At 42.4% G+C, this 15,334-nt stretch overlaps 1 protein-coding gene across 7 annotated transcripts in view; it reads left to right on the forward strand.

Moving 5' to 3' along the window:
- PKIB (cAMP-dependent protein kinase inhibitor beta) overlaps nucleotides 1-5,528 on the forward strand; it is a 56,466-nt gene extending 50,938 nt beyond the window's left edge. For all 7 annotated transcript variants that reach the window (XM_075747995.1, XM_075747992.1, XM_075747994.1 and 4 more), the window contains 2 exons: nucleotides 292-466; nucleotides 4,669-5,528. In XM_075747995.1, coding sequence (XP_075604110.1) covers nucleotides 319-466; nucleotides 4,669-4,754 — 234 coding nt within the window. In that variant the 5' untranslated portion in view covers nucleotides 292-318 and the 3' untranslated portion in view covers nucleotides 4,755-5,528. The remainder of the gene's footprint in view (nucleotides 1-291; nucleotides 467-4,668) is intronic.
- The last annotated feature ends 9,806 nt before the right edge of the window (nucleotides 5,529-15,334 follow it).

The following is a 15,334-nucleotide window of genomic DNA, read 5'->3' on the forward strand; positions in this document are numbered from 1 at the left end:
CATAAAAAGACATACAAGTGGCTGGCAGAAAGGGCTGTTGCTGCCCCTATCCACAGGTTTCTTGTAGGTACAGACCTGTTCATTGTGCTAGTCTGATGTGCAAGTGGCAACAGAAGGAAATGCACAGAGATTCTTTTATCTTCTTCTGGGGCACGGATAAAGCTGAAGCACTCAGTATTGTAATATATGGCTTTTAATAACAAAAGGCCTATGGCTATTATTTTGTTGAGCAGGTGATTAGCATCCATCCGGGCTACAGCTGTTTTCTTCTCGTGTTTGTTCCATCTGCAGATGTTGCTATGAAGAAAGGAGTCAGCAATGACTGATGTGGAGCCTGTGGTCACAGATTTTGCAGCATCAGGACGGGCAGGCCGCCGGAACGCCTTACCAGATATTCTGGGCTCTCCTGCTGGTGCTGGGACTTCAGACCTGCCACACAAACTGGCTGAGCTCTCCATTTCAGAAGGTAGTACCTGCACATTCCAGAAATAGACATTTTTCTGCAGTTGTCCTTTGCTTTCTCCTTAAGACTCATGCCACCATGCAGTTTTGATGTCAATACTAATATTTCTTTCTTCATTTACGACTAAATTCAACCTTCCAAAGCAGTTACCACTTGTATCTCCTGATGAGACAAATTAATTTTAACCCAGACCAAGTCTGCCATATCCACCCACAGACTCTGTGTTCAGCAGCCTGGGGAAAGGTGCTGGGAACTGAACTCCAGTTCCCCTGAGGAAGAGCAAACACAGTTGCATTGCCGCACAGCTTGGAAAACCAGCACTCCAGCTATAAATTAGAGTCTAGTCCTGCACTGAGATAACTTAGCACAAGACAGCAAGCTGCACTGCTAATCCGATTACAGCTATCATCCTAACTCAGGCATATACATTAAGAGTAGGGTTTACAGTGGTTTACTCCTGCTATTAGGCTTTCAACTTTGCTATCTGAGACCAGTGTCGTATTTTGGCCTGTCCTTTAGTTTCATAAGGTGCTCTGTTGATTAGCACAGGTCTAATCAACACCAGCTTTACATTTGAGTTCTTTTTACTTTCAGGGGGATTTTCAGATTCAGAAAAAACTGGTTTCTATCGCCTATGAAGTGAGAATTATAGGTTGGCCCTACTCTTTTAGGTTCTGATTTGGAAGTAACTTTCTTCTCGTGCCCATCACTGTCGCTGCTGTAACAAATGCCACTGCAGCTGGTGGTCCCAGTTCCAGGAGCAGCGATGGTGTGGAGGCAGCACAGGGAGAGGCAGGCCTGTGCTGAGTGGAGGGCCCATGAATCTGAACTGAAGTAGATTATAGGAGGGATTCCCAGGCTCCCGAGGATGGATGTCCTGCTTGTATGTTGCCTGAAGCAACTACAGGACATTGAAGTTTACAGCCTCCTAAAGCACCATAAAGGGTGAGGGGGCAGGCAGGGAGGATTCCTTTGATTACAAGCTGTTCTTGCTTTGATGATTTAATTTATATTCATGTATTTGGCGTTCTGTAATCCAAACCCAACACGGGCCCATCAAAGGACTGCTGGTGAAGAAGAGGGCAGGTAGAAACAGCACTTCCAGGAGGAGTGAGAAGGGACCGAATGACCACATCCTTGTTTGACCCTGGGAAAGAGAGGAAAATAAGAATCTGAATAGGTGCTGGAAGGAGGCATTACTTTTGCAAAAGGAAAGGGCAAAGATTTATGAAGGACAGAGAATGCACATAAAAAAAGAGAAAGACTACAAGATCAGATACCCTCAGGCTGCAGGGCAGTAGTGAGGGAACTGGGGGAATTTGGAAGAGCAAGTGGGAAGGACAAGGATCACTGTGTCAGAGTACATTCAAACTAAAGCTGGGAGCCCAGGGGCAATGATGGCAGATAAGCCCCAGTCAAAACTCCTTTGTTTCGAGGAGAGATTTTTTCCTAGGAATATGAAAAGTATGTCCCTACAGATTTTCTCCTTCTGATGTGTGCAACTGGAGTACTGGAAATCCATTCCAAAGTACAGACAGTCACTTAACATTTAATACTTTGCTTTTCAAATATTATAGGGGTTTTTATTCCAAATTGCTCTTCTGCCTGGCACGGTTCGTGCACCATGACCAGGGGTCAGGCTTCAGCAGGAGAGAACTGTTTCCCTTATCAAAGGGGAGATAGATGGGAATTTATATTGTTATTAGTGTCAGGAGCTGTGGAAGTGAAGTGACCAGTCCAACCCACTGATATAGTCATTGCTACATTATGTGTAACTAACCTTTGTATTGTTTAGAGCAGCGAACCTAGAGTGAGATGCACAAAACCATGTTAAACAAAGCAGAAAAGAATACAACAGTTGTAGATAAGTTCCTCATGTTTGTTTCATTTTGGCCTCTGGAAAGTTTAGTAATTGGAAAGAATATACTTTTTTAAAGCATGCAGAATTTCTCTCTTTGATCTTTTTTTTTTTGAAAGAGTGAAAGTCTTGTTAGAAGAAATGTTACAGCACAGCATAAAATAAGTACTTAGCCCTCCAGACTGAATAATCCTCCTCTCCTGGTGCCCATCCAATGCATTAAGAAGAAGAAATGAAACATAACTACATTAGTTTTAGTAAAATGTACTGATGCTTTCTTACAAATGCAAGCACCAGCACTGCCAGGATTTGAAGAACAATTAAGAGCATGGAATTATCCTTTGCTTTTGTCATTGGCATATAGCTGTGCCAGGGCATGCCTGGAAGGAACAGTTTTTGTTATCAGCAGTTTGCAGTAGTGATAATAGGAAATGAATACAGGATGCAGTTAATTCCACTCTGACTGCTTAGATGCTTTTTGGGGTTGGGAATTCCAGAAGTATCAGATGGGAATTACAGCCTCATTGTGTTGAAAGTTAAACTTCTGATAAGACAGCAAACAAAAATGGAAAGAAAGTTTGGAAGCTCAAATGCTGTGACAGGGAAACTGTTTGTGAAACATTTGAGGGTCTAACAGGCATCTCTTTCTGCCTGTTTCTGGTTTTAACAGTAAGTTGTTAAAAAAATGAAAGCCATTTCCAACTCAGAACAAAGAAATTGGATAAATGAGAAAAATGGAGAAGATGGAACATGTGGCTATATAAAGTATGCCCTATTTTTTTTTTTTTTACTCTGAAAGATTCAGTGAAGATTATGGGAAATGGTGAGGAGGACTTTCTCCCTCTTGCTTCAAATTTAGCTAATGCTCATTGGGTCATACATCTCCTCTCTTTCTAAAATGCCGTCAGCTGCTGTCATAGTGAAAGGTCAGGAACAGGATGTGCTAATACCTTTTGTCTGGCTTAGAAAAGAGACTTTGCATGTATTCTTTATGAATATACAAGGATCGTAGCTGTGTGATATAAATTTCGATGTACTCTGCAAGCCGCACCAAATTAATGTTCTCATAAAATGGACAGGAGAGATTTTGGCACTAGCTGTTTCCCTCAGAGCTTAACTCTGAAATGAAGACCGTCTGATCATCCTCTGATGATGCGTAAGGTTTGGAGGGCTGAGACTTTCCACAGGTGCTCTGGTGGGAGGCCATACTGGAACCATGTTGAATGACTGGTGTTACTGGTGATCCAAAGGTTGAAGTCTGCAAGAAGTTTGAGAGCAAAGAGGCAATACTGGCCTCTCATATTTGGTAATCTGCTTTAGGGCACTGTTCTGCCAATAACTTGTATTACATTTGCTGAATTTTTTCTAGGTGTGTAACTGACTTGATACACTCAGCAGCTTAGCACCTGTTGCACACCTAAGTGCTACCGACTATGAGTGCAGTGGTATCCATTTGCTGTGGTTTGTAGAGACCAAGATATGCAACTCTTTTGGCTGTTCGTGATATTTTTTGGCAAGTCTCCAGGGCAAATAGCTGAAAATGTGCCCCTTAGATTATCACTGTTAAAACAGATAGGACTTGGAAGGTGGTACAGCCAGATATGCTGAGCAGACCCCTCCTTGCCTCCAAAAGCTATGGGCTGTCTTAGATTTGGGCATAAAACCTGTTCTGTTAGCACTGGTAACGCCATGTGGGACTTGAAGGTAGTGTGAAAATGATTATGCTTTGCAAGGAAATAAGGCAAAATGAGTTCCTGTTTCTCAGTGAGAGAATTTGAGCATCAAAAGCAATACGGTGGAACTCTTCATCTAATAGCCACGCATGCTTGGGAGTTTGTACTTATACTAGTCCTGTAAGCATTCAACTCTAACCTACAGAAGAATGAACTCCCAAATCAGAGTAACAAAAAAATCGCCTCATCTTGTGAAGACAGGGTGAATTCTCCTATGTATTTCTTGGCAAAGAAGGTCAACCAGATAACTGGCATGTTCATAAACTGTAATGTTATCTACATGAAACCAAGCAATGCTCAGAGGAATGCGATATTCTAACTTGACTTTGGAAATTACCCAGAAAAAAAGAATAACTATAACAAAAAATTATGTCCAACCTGTTTCTTACAACCGAATGCACAATGATCAGCATGTGCAAGGAGCAGGAAAATCCACGTCAATAGGCAACTGCTTTTGGAAGATGCCTCTGCAAGTTAATCTCTCTACAGCACCTGTGAGTGTGATAATAAAGAGCCAATCCAAACAGAGATGACCAGTGAAACCAAATATTTGGCTGCATTACAAAAAGCTGTGAGAAAGCATGTTGTATATAAATGTTTGATTCTTTTTTTAGATGGAGGAGCAGAGGGTGGAGAAGTGCCATCATCCAAAGCCTTGCTGGAGAGTCAAGAGACGGAAGGAAAAAGCAATGATTCCTAGCACCTGAGGACTACTGGATTAATGAAACCCATTGACAGACTTTCCAGTTTCCCTCTGTCACCTCTTCTGAAGTGTGGTAGCAACTTTAGCAGCACAGACAAAATTTTGCAACACACTTGTACCTAGATGACATTAATGTGGAACTACTGTTTTTTCTACTGTCATCCTTCAAAACCAATGTTCTACACATCCAAATGGGAAGAAAACTAAAGAATGTATCTCTTGTTTTGGGTTTTCTCATGGTTATAGTATTCATCCTAACTAATCTTCTCTCACAGTTTCAATTAATATGCCTAGCAGATGTACCACCAATTAATGATTGCTTCAAAATAAAAATCCTGTTTCTTAATTGCCCAAAATAGCTTCTTTCTTCGACACAGAGGTGTATTCACTCTCCCCACCTTAAGATGATATTAAGTATATATTAGATTACAGACATTATCTGTAATTTATGTCCTGAGATTTTTGTTCTCGTTAGGGATATGTAGATGGGTATGAGAAATAAAAAAAGAGAAACAATTTTTTTCTTTCCTCCTCCTGTCTCCAAAAGGTTTTGTAAACTACTTAAACACCAGTGTTTGTTTTCAAACTCTTTAAACTCTATTTGATTATGGCAGATCATCTCAGTTCTCCCACTCTTAGCAATCTTGCCATTTCTGTTTTCAGGCTGAATATTGTAGCTGTTTATGTGTATCTAAAATAAAGTAGCGATGTTTTAAGTGATTAAAATTGTTTAATCTCACTTAACTGTGGAAATTAAATAGCTATCATCTTTTCTGTCTTCTGATGATTTCTTGATGTTTCTCCTGTATGACAAGACTTAAAACCCCATAATACTTTTTTTTTTATTTCATCTGGTTTTTGCTTTATTGTTTGCTGACAATGAAGATGTTCTAATCATTGTGATTTTTACAAAGATTTTTAAGCAAATGTTTTTCTCTACTGAAAGGTGGTATTTTGTTATGGAGGTCATGCTCCTGAAAATACTCCCTTATTGTAGGACACCTAAGATTCATGTACCTTTACTGCAGCCTAGGGCAGCAGCCACTTATGTACTTCTTGAAACCTAACCAACACTGACAACTGAATGCTTTTATTTGCTCACACAACCTCTGCTGGGCTGTAGCCAGATGGAGGAAGCATGGGTACATTCCACATTTGACCAGTATTTTATCTATAAAATATTTGTGTATTACAAGCTGGCAGAGAGCTTGTAAGAGGCCTCTCTGCACACCTACCATTCCTAGTGTGCATTTACTCACACACTGTCTTTTGGAGACCATTCAGTAAAGGATTCAGTTTCATCCAACTGAACTGACACTTCATTCTCTCCACTTACCTGTATTCATTTAACAAGTGCAGCATCCCAGAATTACTTTCGGGTTTGGAAAGGTCAAATAACTTGCTCCACTGGAGCAAAGCAGTTGGCTTAAGAAAGTCTGAGAGACAGAACTAGCTGACACTGGAGGAAACTGCAGTGGAGGGGGACTCAAGAGCTGTGGTACACGCTCTTGTTCTCAGTTGCAGTCCCATTCTCATATACCAGCCTCCTTTATAGCGTCACAGTACATAAAATTGTTCAATTTTAAGAAGTTAAAATGATCCCATGGAAATGAGGTAGCTGAGTATTACTGAAACAGAATTCCTTATATGCTTTAAGTGGAGCATATGCTAAAGTGCTTTTCTGGGTTGAGGCCTGTATTGAATTCTCTTCTTTCACAGTTGCAGCACTGGATATATTTATATTCTTCTCTTACAGAATACAGACACTGAAATTTAGGTTACAGGAATAGATACTTAAAATAAGTATTTTGCTAGCCTAAGATGCTTTGAAGTTTTTTACTATTAAAACACCAATTGTGAACCAGTTGAATTTAGCAAATTATTCATGTGCTAAACTCTATAAAACCCATTCCACAGCTGTGTACATACATGGAGTTAACTGCTCACACACGTACAGCTTAGAACTAGTCAGAGTGCTCAATGCTCTGGAAAATTGATGCTTACTTTGTACTTGAGCTGTATGAACCTGTCGTTGAGAACACGCTGCACAGAAGGAAGAAAATTAGAAAAATTGCATAAGAAGTAAAGACTAACAGGAAGATTAAAAATGCAACTCAATTAAAAGCAGGATGAATATATTTGATCTACAATATGTGGGTTACATATTATACAGTCCTCATTTGCCTATATTATCTAGGTGAAGATTAACCAAGTTACAGACGCAGAAACACTTCTTTGCCACATACATGTACAGTTTGTGTCTAAACAATTATTAGTCGAGGCTGCATAAGAGAGCTCTTTTGTAGTCAGTTCGGCTGTAGAAGAGGAATACCTAGTTGTGCTCTGGATTTTGTCAAATAAACCTTTCCAGTTCTGAGCCAGCTGTGTATTTCTGACCAGCATACGCAGAACCATAAACACTGGTTGGTGTGGGAGACATTGTGCCATGTAAACTTTGTTCCGGAATAATTTATCAGCTGTGTATTATGCTTGACTCAGCCAGACAGGAACTAGCCCCTTTAGAGCTGTCTGGGGGGTCTCTATGCCATGCTGTCCAGTAGTCTGGGGTTTAGGCAGGGTTACCATCTTAAGCACAACTAAAGTTGGCAAAGTTCTGGTTCATTCTCTTTTTAGTACCTTGAGATAGGTAATAGTCCTACTAAACTTTGGCTGAGCCTGTAAAGAGCAAAATAAGTGCTTCTGAATACGTTTCTCACTAAGCCAGTTTATCTCGTTTCAACTGTAATGGGCATTCTCTTAATCCATAGGGTAACAAAGTTACAGCCCTGAATCAGCAGAGTATTTTAAAACATGTTTAACTTTGAATGCAGACTAGTCTCACTGCAGTCAATAGAACTACTTAGTGCCTAAAATTAGGTACATACTTAATTACCTTGATAAATTACGCCAGCAAATTTCTATTAAGGCTAATCTGGTATTATAATGCATTAATCCCAATTTCCATTCCAGCAAGTGTGGCACAGGTAATAGCATCTTTTTCATCAGCATACAGCACTATCCTGGGCTTTTATAGAGCAAAGACATTCATTTTAGTACCAAGCAAAAAAGGTAACTTTGTTATCTCCAAATTTTAGACCTTAATCAAGCAATTAGTCATTCTTAGCCACTCTGCATATATTTAAAAAAACCCACAAAACCCCAGGAACCTCTCCCTGTAACTTCATCGTGCATATATAAAACACTTTAGGTACTTGGAATATATAGAAAATTGGCCTCAATCTTTTCCAGATGTCATTAAGAAGATAATTTTCTTTGGGTCAGCCCTTCATCAGAAGCACCAAGAGGTGGATGAACATGCTGAGGCACATCTTTTGTTGCTATAAATCAGGAAAGTTCAATTTGTTATCTGGAAGGCAATAAAGGACTAAATAGCTTTTGTGGTAGGGGACTCATTATTAGAATGTTCTCATTTAGAAAGATTAGGAGCAGTAATTAAGCATTTTTTTAAATTAAGCTTATTTGCTATAATTCCTCCTACAGCTACCTCTACCTGTGCCATATACCATCATTCTGGTACAGTACTGCATAGGCTGAGCTTGGATGGATGAAATGAGTGGCAAAGCAGTTCACAAGATGGTATATTTTAAAATAAATTTCTAAATTATTGATAGTACAGCAATGTATAGGCCAGATCTAGTTGTCACTGAAGACAAAGATCCGTTTTATACTAACTACAGTGTGAATTATATCTAGTTTTAAGTCATGAGTCATCATACAGAAAATTTCTCCCAACTCAGAAAGTCCATGAACACAAATGCTTGGAGGCAAGGAGACTAGCCAGTAGACACATCATACATGTTTGCACTATACAAGACATCACACTTAATTACATGGACCTACGATCTGACCCCACAGTTGCCACTTCTGTGTTGTGTAGCTTTCCTACCATGGTGATCTGTCCTGGTTTCAGCTGAGATGATTTTCTTCATAGTAGCTAGTATGGGGCTACATGTTCAATTTGTGCTGAAAACAGTGTTGATAATACAGAGATGTTTTTGTTACATAGAGATGTTTTGGTTATTGCAGAGCAGTGCTTATGCAGAGTCAAGGGCTTTGCTGCTTCTCACACCACTCTGCCAGCAGGATGGCTGGGGCTGCACAAGGAGTTGAGAGCGAACACGGCCAGGACAGCTGATCCCAACTCACCAAAGCGACATTCCATGCCATATGATGTCATGCTTAGCATATAAGGGGCTGGGAGGAAGAGGAAGGAAGGGGGGAGTTGTTTGGAGTGATGGCATTTGTCTTCCCAAGTAACTGTTACGTGTGCTGGAGCCCTGCTCTGGAGATGGCTGAAGACCTGCCTGCCCATGGGAAGTGGGGAATGAATTCCTTGCTTTGCTTTGCTTGTGTGTGCAGCTTTTACTTTACCTATTAAACTGTCTTTATCTCAGCCCACGAGTTTTCTCACTTTCACTCTTTTGCTTCTCTCCCCCACCCCACCCCACCCCAGGGAAGTGAGTGAGCAGCTGCGTGGTGCTTAGTTGCAGGCTGGGGTTAAACCATGACATGATCATACAAAACAATACAATTGCTCTTGCATTAGTTAAAAATGACAAAAGAGCAGTGCCTAGAAGAGGTTTTAACTACACTTTACCATCATGTATTCCAACTATCCTTTATGTAACACACATACAAAGAGGAATATTTCAAGATTTAGCAAATTACTTAGGACTGCTTCATATTCTTCGCTGCTGGTGCTCTATGTGTGATAATGCCCATGAAAAGGAATTGAACAGAAATTTCTGCATGGATTTCTCCACCGTTTTGGCAATGGTGGAGAAATACATATTTGCTGTGCTCTGCGAGCATAAGCCCCAGACTCACCGTGGAGGGTGTGGGTTCTCTAGGGTCTGCAGAGCACAGACCAGTGGGGCTGAGCCCACTGGGGTCCCAGGGCACTTGCTGCAAAGTGGTTTGGGTAGAAATAGCGAGGGCTTAAACTGTCCTGCCATCTAGTGGGATCCTCAGTCTACCAGCTAGTTTGTGCAAATAAATGGAGGGAGACAGTTTAAGAGACCTCAAAATCAGCTGGAAGGCAGCTGCTTGGCTGTGAAGTGCAAAGAGGGTGAGAGCTGGCCTGGCAAGAGGTAGGCTGTCTCCAGCTAATCTCAGATGCTTACTTCAAGGGTTTCACTAAGGGTCCAGAACATCAGTGGCTCTGTGTATTAAGAAAGTTAGGTAATCACTGGCAGCGGACATCTCGCATTGCCGAGAACACTGTGCCAATGGCTTATGTACGCTTGGGAAAAGCTGAAGCTTCCTTGCTACACAGGGCTGCCATTGTGGCACTCCTTCTCACTGCCCGTTGCAGCTTACTTCTTCACGCAGTGAGCAGGAGCATGTTTCAGAGGCCCAGACCTCAGTGGGAACTCACTCACACTGCCTGGGCAAAGGAAAGACACCGAGCCTGGGCACCAAGGGGTGAACTAGCCAAAAGCAATTTCAAGTTGTAAACTCTGTTGTAAAACAGGTGTCTAAGTTTGTCTTGCAGCCTACCCAGGTTTAGATCCCTGTCCTGCAATTTGGGCTAGGGTGCCAATACCGCCATGATAACTGGTTTTGATCTTTCTTAGTGAGAACTCTTCGCTAAAAGTTTCACCTTCCTCACCTGAAGCTGTTCCACTTCAGATAGCAATTAGCAATAAATGTTGAGATCTGTTATTTTATTTTAGCATTTTGCTTTATTTCTGTGTTCAGCCCGGTGGGGACCAGTGCGTATGCCAAGATGGCCGGGAGCGACAGGAAGCCTAATGGCCCTGGCCTGTGCCACGTCCTAACACCAGATCTCCAGATTTTAATGCAATGATGGAAAATCATGTTTTTTCTGGGTGGTGATACGAAGCCTGCGTGCTCTGGGCTTTTCTGGATTAAACATATAGTCAGCAAATACCTGCAATATAAAGGGACCTGATGTGAGGATTTAGACAATCCTTACCAGTGCTTTATCCTTGGGACTCTGCTGTGCAGTGACTGGTGCTGTAAATCCAGTACTTATCATACAATGTACAGAAAAGCTAATCTGTGAAAGACTGGTTTAACCTTCCTATCCTTTTTTGTCCAGATCCCTTGGCCATGTTTGTGAACGATACATCAGCAGGGCAAACAAAAAGAAAAAGCATGTAAATTGCTGTGAACCCCCAGAAATAGTTTTCTAATAATGCGCCCTGTTTCCAAAGGGGACAGAAGCACCTTTGCCCGAGGGCTCCGCCGCTGTCAGGGAGGCAGCCCGCCCCGGCGGCAGCCGGCCACTTCCCGCCCGGCGGGCACAAGATGGCGCCCGAGCCCACGCCAGGCACACGGCCGAGCCTTCGCCGTCTCACAGCCTGCCCCCCCACCCCCGGCTCGCAGCGCCTCGGAAATGGCAGAGTTTGGGCCTCCTTCGGTGCGAGCCGTAACGCGAAAAGGAGAGAGAGCTGTGGCAACGTCCCGGCCGCCCGGCGCCCGTGGGACGACGGACGGGTCTGCCCCGCAGAGCCGGGCGCTGCCGGCAGAGGGCGGCTGCCGCCCGCCCTGGGCAGGCCTCGGCTGCAGCGGCTGCCCCAGCCTTCCCGCCCCGGCGCTGCTCCGGGAACTGCCCCGGCGACTCATCCTCCGAACGCCTCCTAGACGTCCCAAGTCCCCGCGCTTCAAAAGCATGGGGGAAGCGGGTTTGAAACGTGCCGCCCTTCCCCCCCACCCCTTCGGGCAGCTCCTGCTGAGCTGCAGCAGCCGGCGGAGGGGAGGTGAACTCCTGTCAGAGGCGCCCCACAGACCACACCAGTACCTGGTCAGCTAAATATGCAGCTTATTCACAATAACCGTTACTTCTTGCTCTGCAGCATAGCTGCCTCTCCTGCACGCCCGCCGTTCCCCAGCAGCACCTCCGCGGCGCAGCAGCCACCCGGGCGCTGCTGCGGGGTTGTGCCAGGGAGCTGGCCAGGCTTTCCCCCACAGCCGCCCAGGCTGCCTCCAGCTTCCAGCAGGCAGCAGGGGCCTAGCAACGGTATCCCGTGCACCAAGGAAGAAAAGTGCCCTTTAAGTGAAAAACAGGAAAACCGCCATAGATGCATTTGCAGGAGTGCTTGAGGTTTCGAACCTCCTTGTTCCTCCCACCAATTTTGTATCCATCTTCTACTTTAATTGCTCAACATTCTCATCCCATTCATTCCATCCCTCTGAATCTCTCCCCTAACTGCATTCAAAGCTCACATCCATCTACTCCCTTTCTTCAGTGCTCACCCCTTGCTTCGCTCATTCATATCTCCTCACACCCAACATCAACTGTTAGTGCTTTAAACACCCGATAGAAGAAACTGATCTCTTTAATTCCCTCCATATTCAGTAAAATGAGATGGTAGAAGGACAACTTATTGCAATTACTCCCAGCAAGTACTGGGTAGAGTTCTTATATATCAGACTCATGAAAGAGCTTTGAGCCACTATCTATTGTCTTTGTCTTAAGCACTGAGAGAGGGAAAGCTTCTCTAGGAAAAAAAATAGCATGTGATTATGCAAATAGAGATGGTGTTGCAATATAAGAAAGTGCTGAAATAAGTTTCTTTCAGGCATGTTCTTTCAGACAGCCTTTGAACTCTTGACTTTGCATCTTTTTTTTTTTTTTTCTCCTAACATGGGCTGTCATGAGTGGAAAATTCTAGGTAGATTTATAAAGGATACAATGAAATGCTGACATGTAAGAAAGAATATATTTAAGGGTGGGGGAGACAAAGGACAATGAGATGGGGTTAAAGGCATGAAAGTTGTGCCATGTTTCCTCTCTGCAGCCCTTCTTTAAGCAGAACAGCTGAGCCAGTCACTCAAGAGAGTCAGCCTGCCCCTGCACCCTCCGCTGGCTCTGAACTCTGGATGTTCTGAGTTCTGGCTGCAGTGCTGATCACCCGCTCAAGAAAGTTTCAAAGGTCTGGAGGAAGACACTACTAGAAGCCTTGTTTAACTCTTACAAGATTAGTTAAGGATTTTGTGATACATAGAGGGTCTCAGTTATGTTTACCAGTGCCACACTGAGGGGGAAATCTTCTGAAACATGTACACATGGATGTATAGAATTAAAGGATTAGTGGACGTATCTATACTTCCCCACTGGCACTTGCTGCAGTACAGTCCAGAAAGTGAGTCCCGTGATTTTCCAGGCAGGGACTACATGGCTATTTTCCTTTCTTTTCCTTTTCCCATAGTAGACTCTGGATTTGGCAAAGTACGAATCCGCACTCAGCAAGTGGGATGTGTTTTAGGTTTCCTGGTTTAGACTTGCCCATTGTGACCATCTCATGTGATTTCTTGCATAATCCGGGATATAGAACTTCTCTGAATTACTTCCTGCATCATGTCTAATAGCCGTGGTTGTTCATGTAGTTTACAGCTTGCGGGGATGAAAAGTCTAGTAAGGCAGTTTGAAAGTCAGTCGAGGGGCTAAGTCTCCTCACAGCTAATATGCACTTCATTTTTTAATATAAATTTCTCTAGCCTTAACTTCCAGTGGCTGGAGTTTTGTATACCAGACTGAAGAGACAGCTCTTATTTCTGTTTCTCTGGGATTGTCTCCAAACAGCCAGGATGACTGAAGTTTTCCCCAAGTTTGTCTTGGTACTGGTCCCTATTTAAAGCTAGTAATGAGCTATCTTAACCCTGCAATGCTTCAAGTTGCTCTAGAATTTTATGTTCCAGGAAGTTTACATATCTAGACTCATGAAAACTCAGAAATGACTCAATGCTTGGTCACAAACCAATATGTAAAGCAGGGATATTGTTGCACTCTTGAATGAATCAGGTTAGGTGTGTAATTCTATCTAGGTCACCCAGCGTGAGGTTTCATTTCAAAAGTGCCTCTGCCTGACCTGTCTCAGGCATTTTTTCATCAACAACAGGCCCATAAATTGATAACTTAATGAAATTATTTATCAAGACTGTGGTATTCAGACATTTCTTGGGGGTGCACTAACACTCCCTGTAATCCACTGCCAGTTTAGGACTTTGGAGGAAATGGCTTGCTCCAGGTGAGAGTTTCTGATTCAGAGGAGACAAACCCAGAGGAGCGTGGCTCCAGCTGCATCTGAGGGATCACTTCTGGCTCCAGCAGGCTGTCACTCTGTCCTGTCAGACCATAGCTGAGTGGAACGGAAAAGGACCCTGGGAATACCCAAATGCAGGTAGTTAAGGAGCTGAGTTACTACTTTGTATCTGTTTTCCAAATTCAGTGGTTATTTTCTTAAATTTGTAATTCAGTCAAATAAAACTGATTTTACTTTTTGTCTAAATCTCAGCTGGTATCGGGAGTGATTTCAGGATATCACAGCAAATGAGGTGCTTCAGTATGGACAAACAGAACAAAGGTACATTGAGCTATTCCAAAAGTTTCTTAAATCCAGCCCTGCAGACTGCAAAGTTGTCTTTTGTTATGCTGTGATGATTTAGCTTGAGACCAATTATACTGAATTCCAAACAGTTGCCCTTACTAAGTGTTGGACAGCCTCCATGGCGTATACTAGCACTACAGAAAGAGAATACAACATTTAGAGATCACTTGTGCCTTTAATACTGTAAAATTTGTATTGATGATGATAAAAATAATTCCCTACCTTTATTATAATAGAGAATCCTTGGACCTTAATACAGAGTGTTTCTGCTCCACTAATATTCTCACTGGGCTGCTCTGAACACCAAATCTACACAAGTCTTCCAGAATCAGTTACAACAACTCAAATGCAAGTTGTCTAATCTCCTTAAACCTATGTGCTATTTTTCCATTTATGCATATAAGGATTATTTTAACTTAGTGTGTTCAGCTTATTCATATGCCTGCTAAATTCCTCTGAGTCATTATTACCCCTGAAATAGTCAATTGCTTATTTATAAGACTGTATTTCTTTCTTCTTCAGTGTACTACTTTACATTTGGCCATCCTGAAATTCTAACAGTCTGGAAAGCTGATTCCTTGTATTGATTTTACAATAACCAGACAGCTATTGTAAGTGACACCAGAATCAGACATTTCTGTTACATTTTAGAGGCTTTTAAATAGTTTTTCTACTTTTAAACACAAAAGATAGCAAAGAGAAATATTAAAATAACCAAAGGCCTAATGGTACAAAGTTAAAATAACTGCATCTTCAATAAATAGAACTGGGAGCCAGGAAGGTGGCTGGCTTTAGTACAAGCTAATTCTTCGAGGAGAGCCTCTGACTTGAGTTCTCTAAATGGTAGATAGAGTAATATTAGACAACAGATAACAACCCCCTAAATGCCTTTAAGAAGCAGAGAAGACCCTGGAGATATTTAGTAGCATTTGCTTCCTGCTTTAAACCATTGTAGACCAGCTGTCCTCTCAGCTTAAAGCAATCCGAATAAATGTCTAATAGTTCATAATGAGGTATTAGTGGGTATTTACTTTCCAGGACTCTCCTAATCTCATGTCACACCAATTTGTAACCTAAGAGAGAGTCTACAAGAATGAAATGCATGATCACAGACCACTTCGTTTTCACCAATTAGCAAGAGACACCAGAATTAGACCTTAACGTGACTTGTGCTCTAATGTTAGCCTGTCCTGGCATTAT

This window comes from Balearica regulorum, chromosome 3 (genome assembly GCF_011004875.1).
Source record: "Balearica regulorum gibbericeps isolate bBalReg1 chromosome 3, bBalReg1.pri, whole genome shotgun sequence".
NCBI classification, from domain to species: domain Eukaryota; kingdom Metazoa; phylum Chordata; class Aves; order Gruiformes; family Gruidae; genus Balearica; species Balearica regulorum.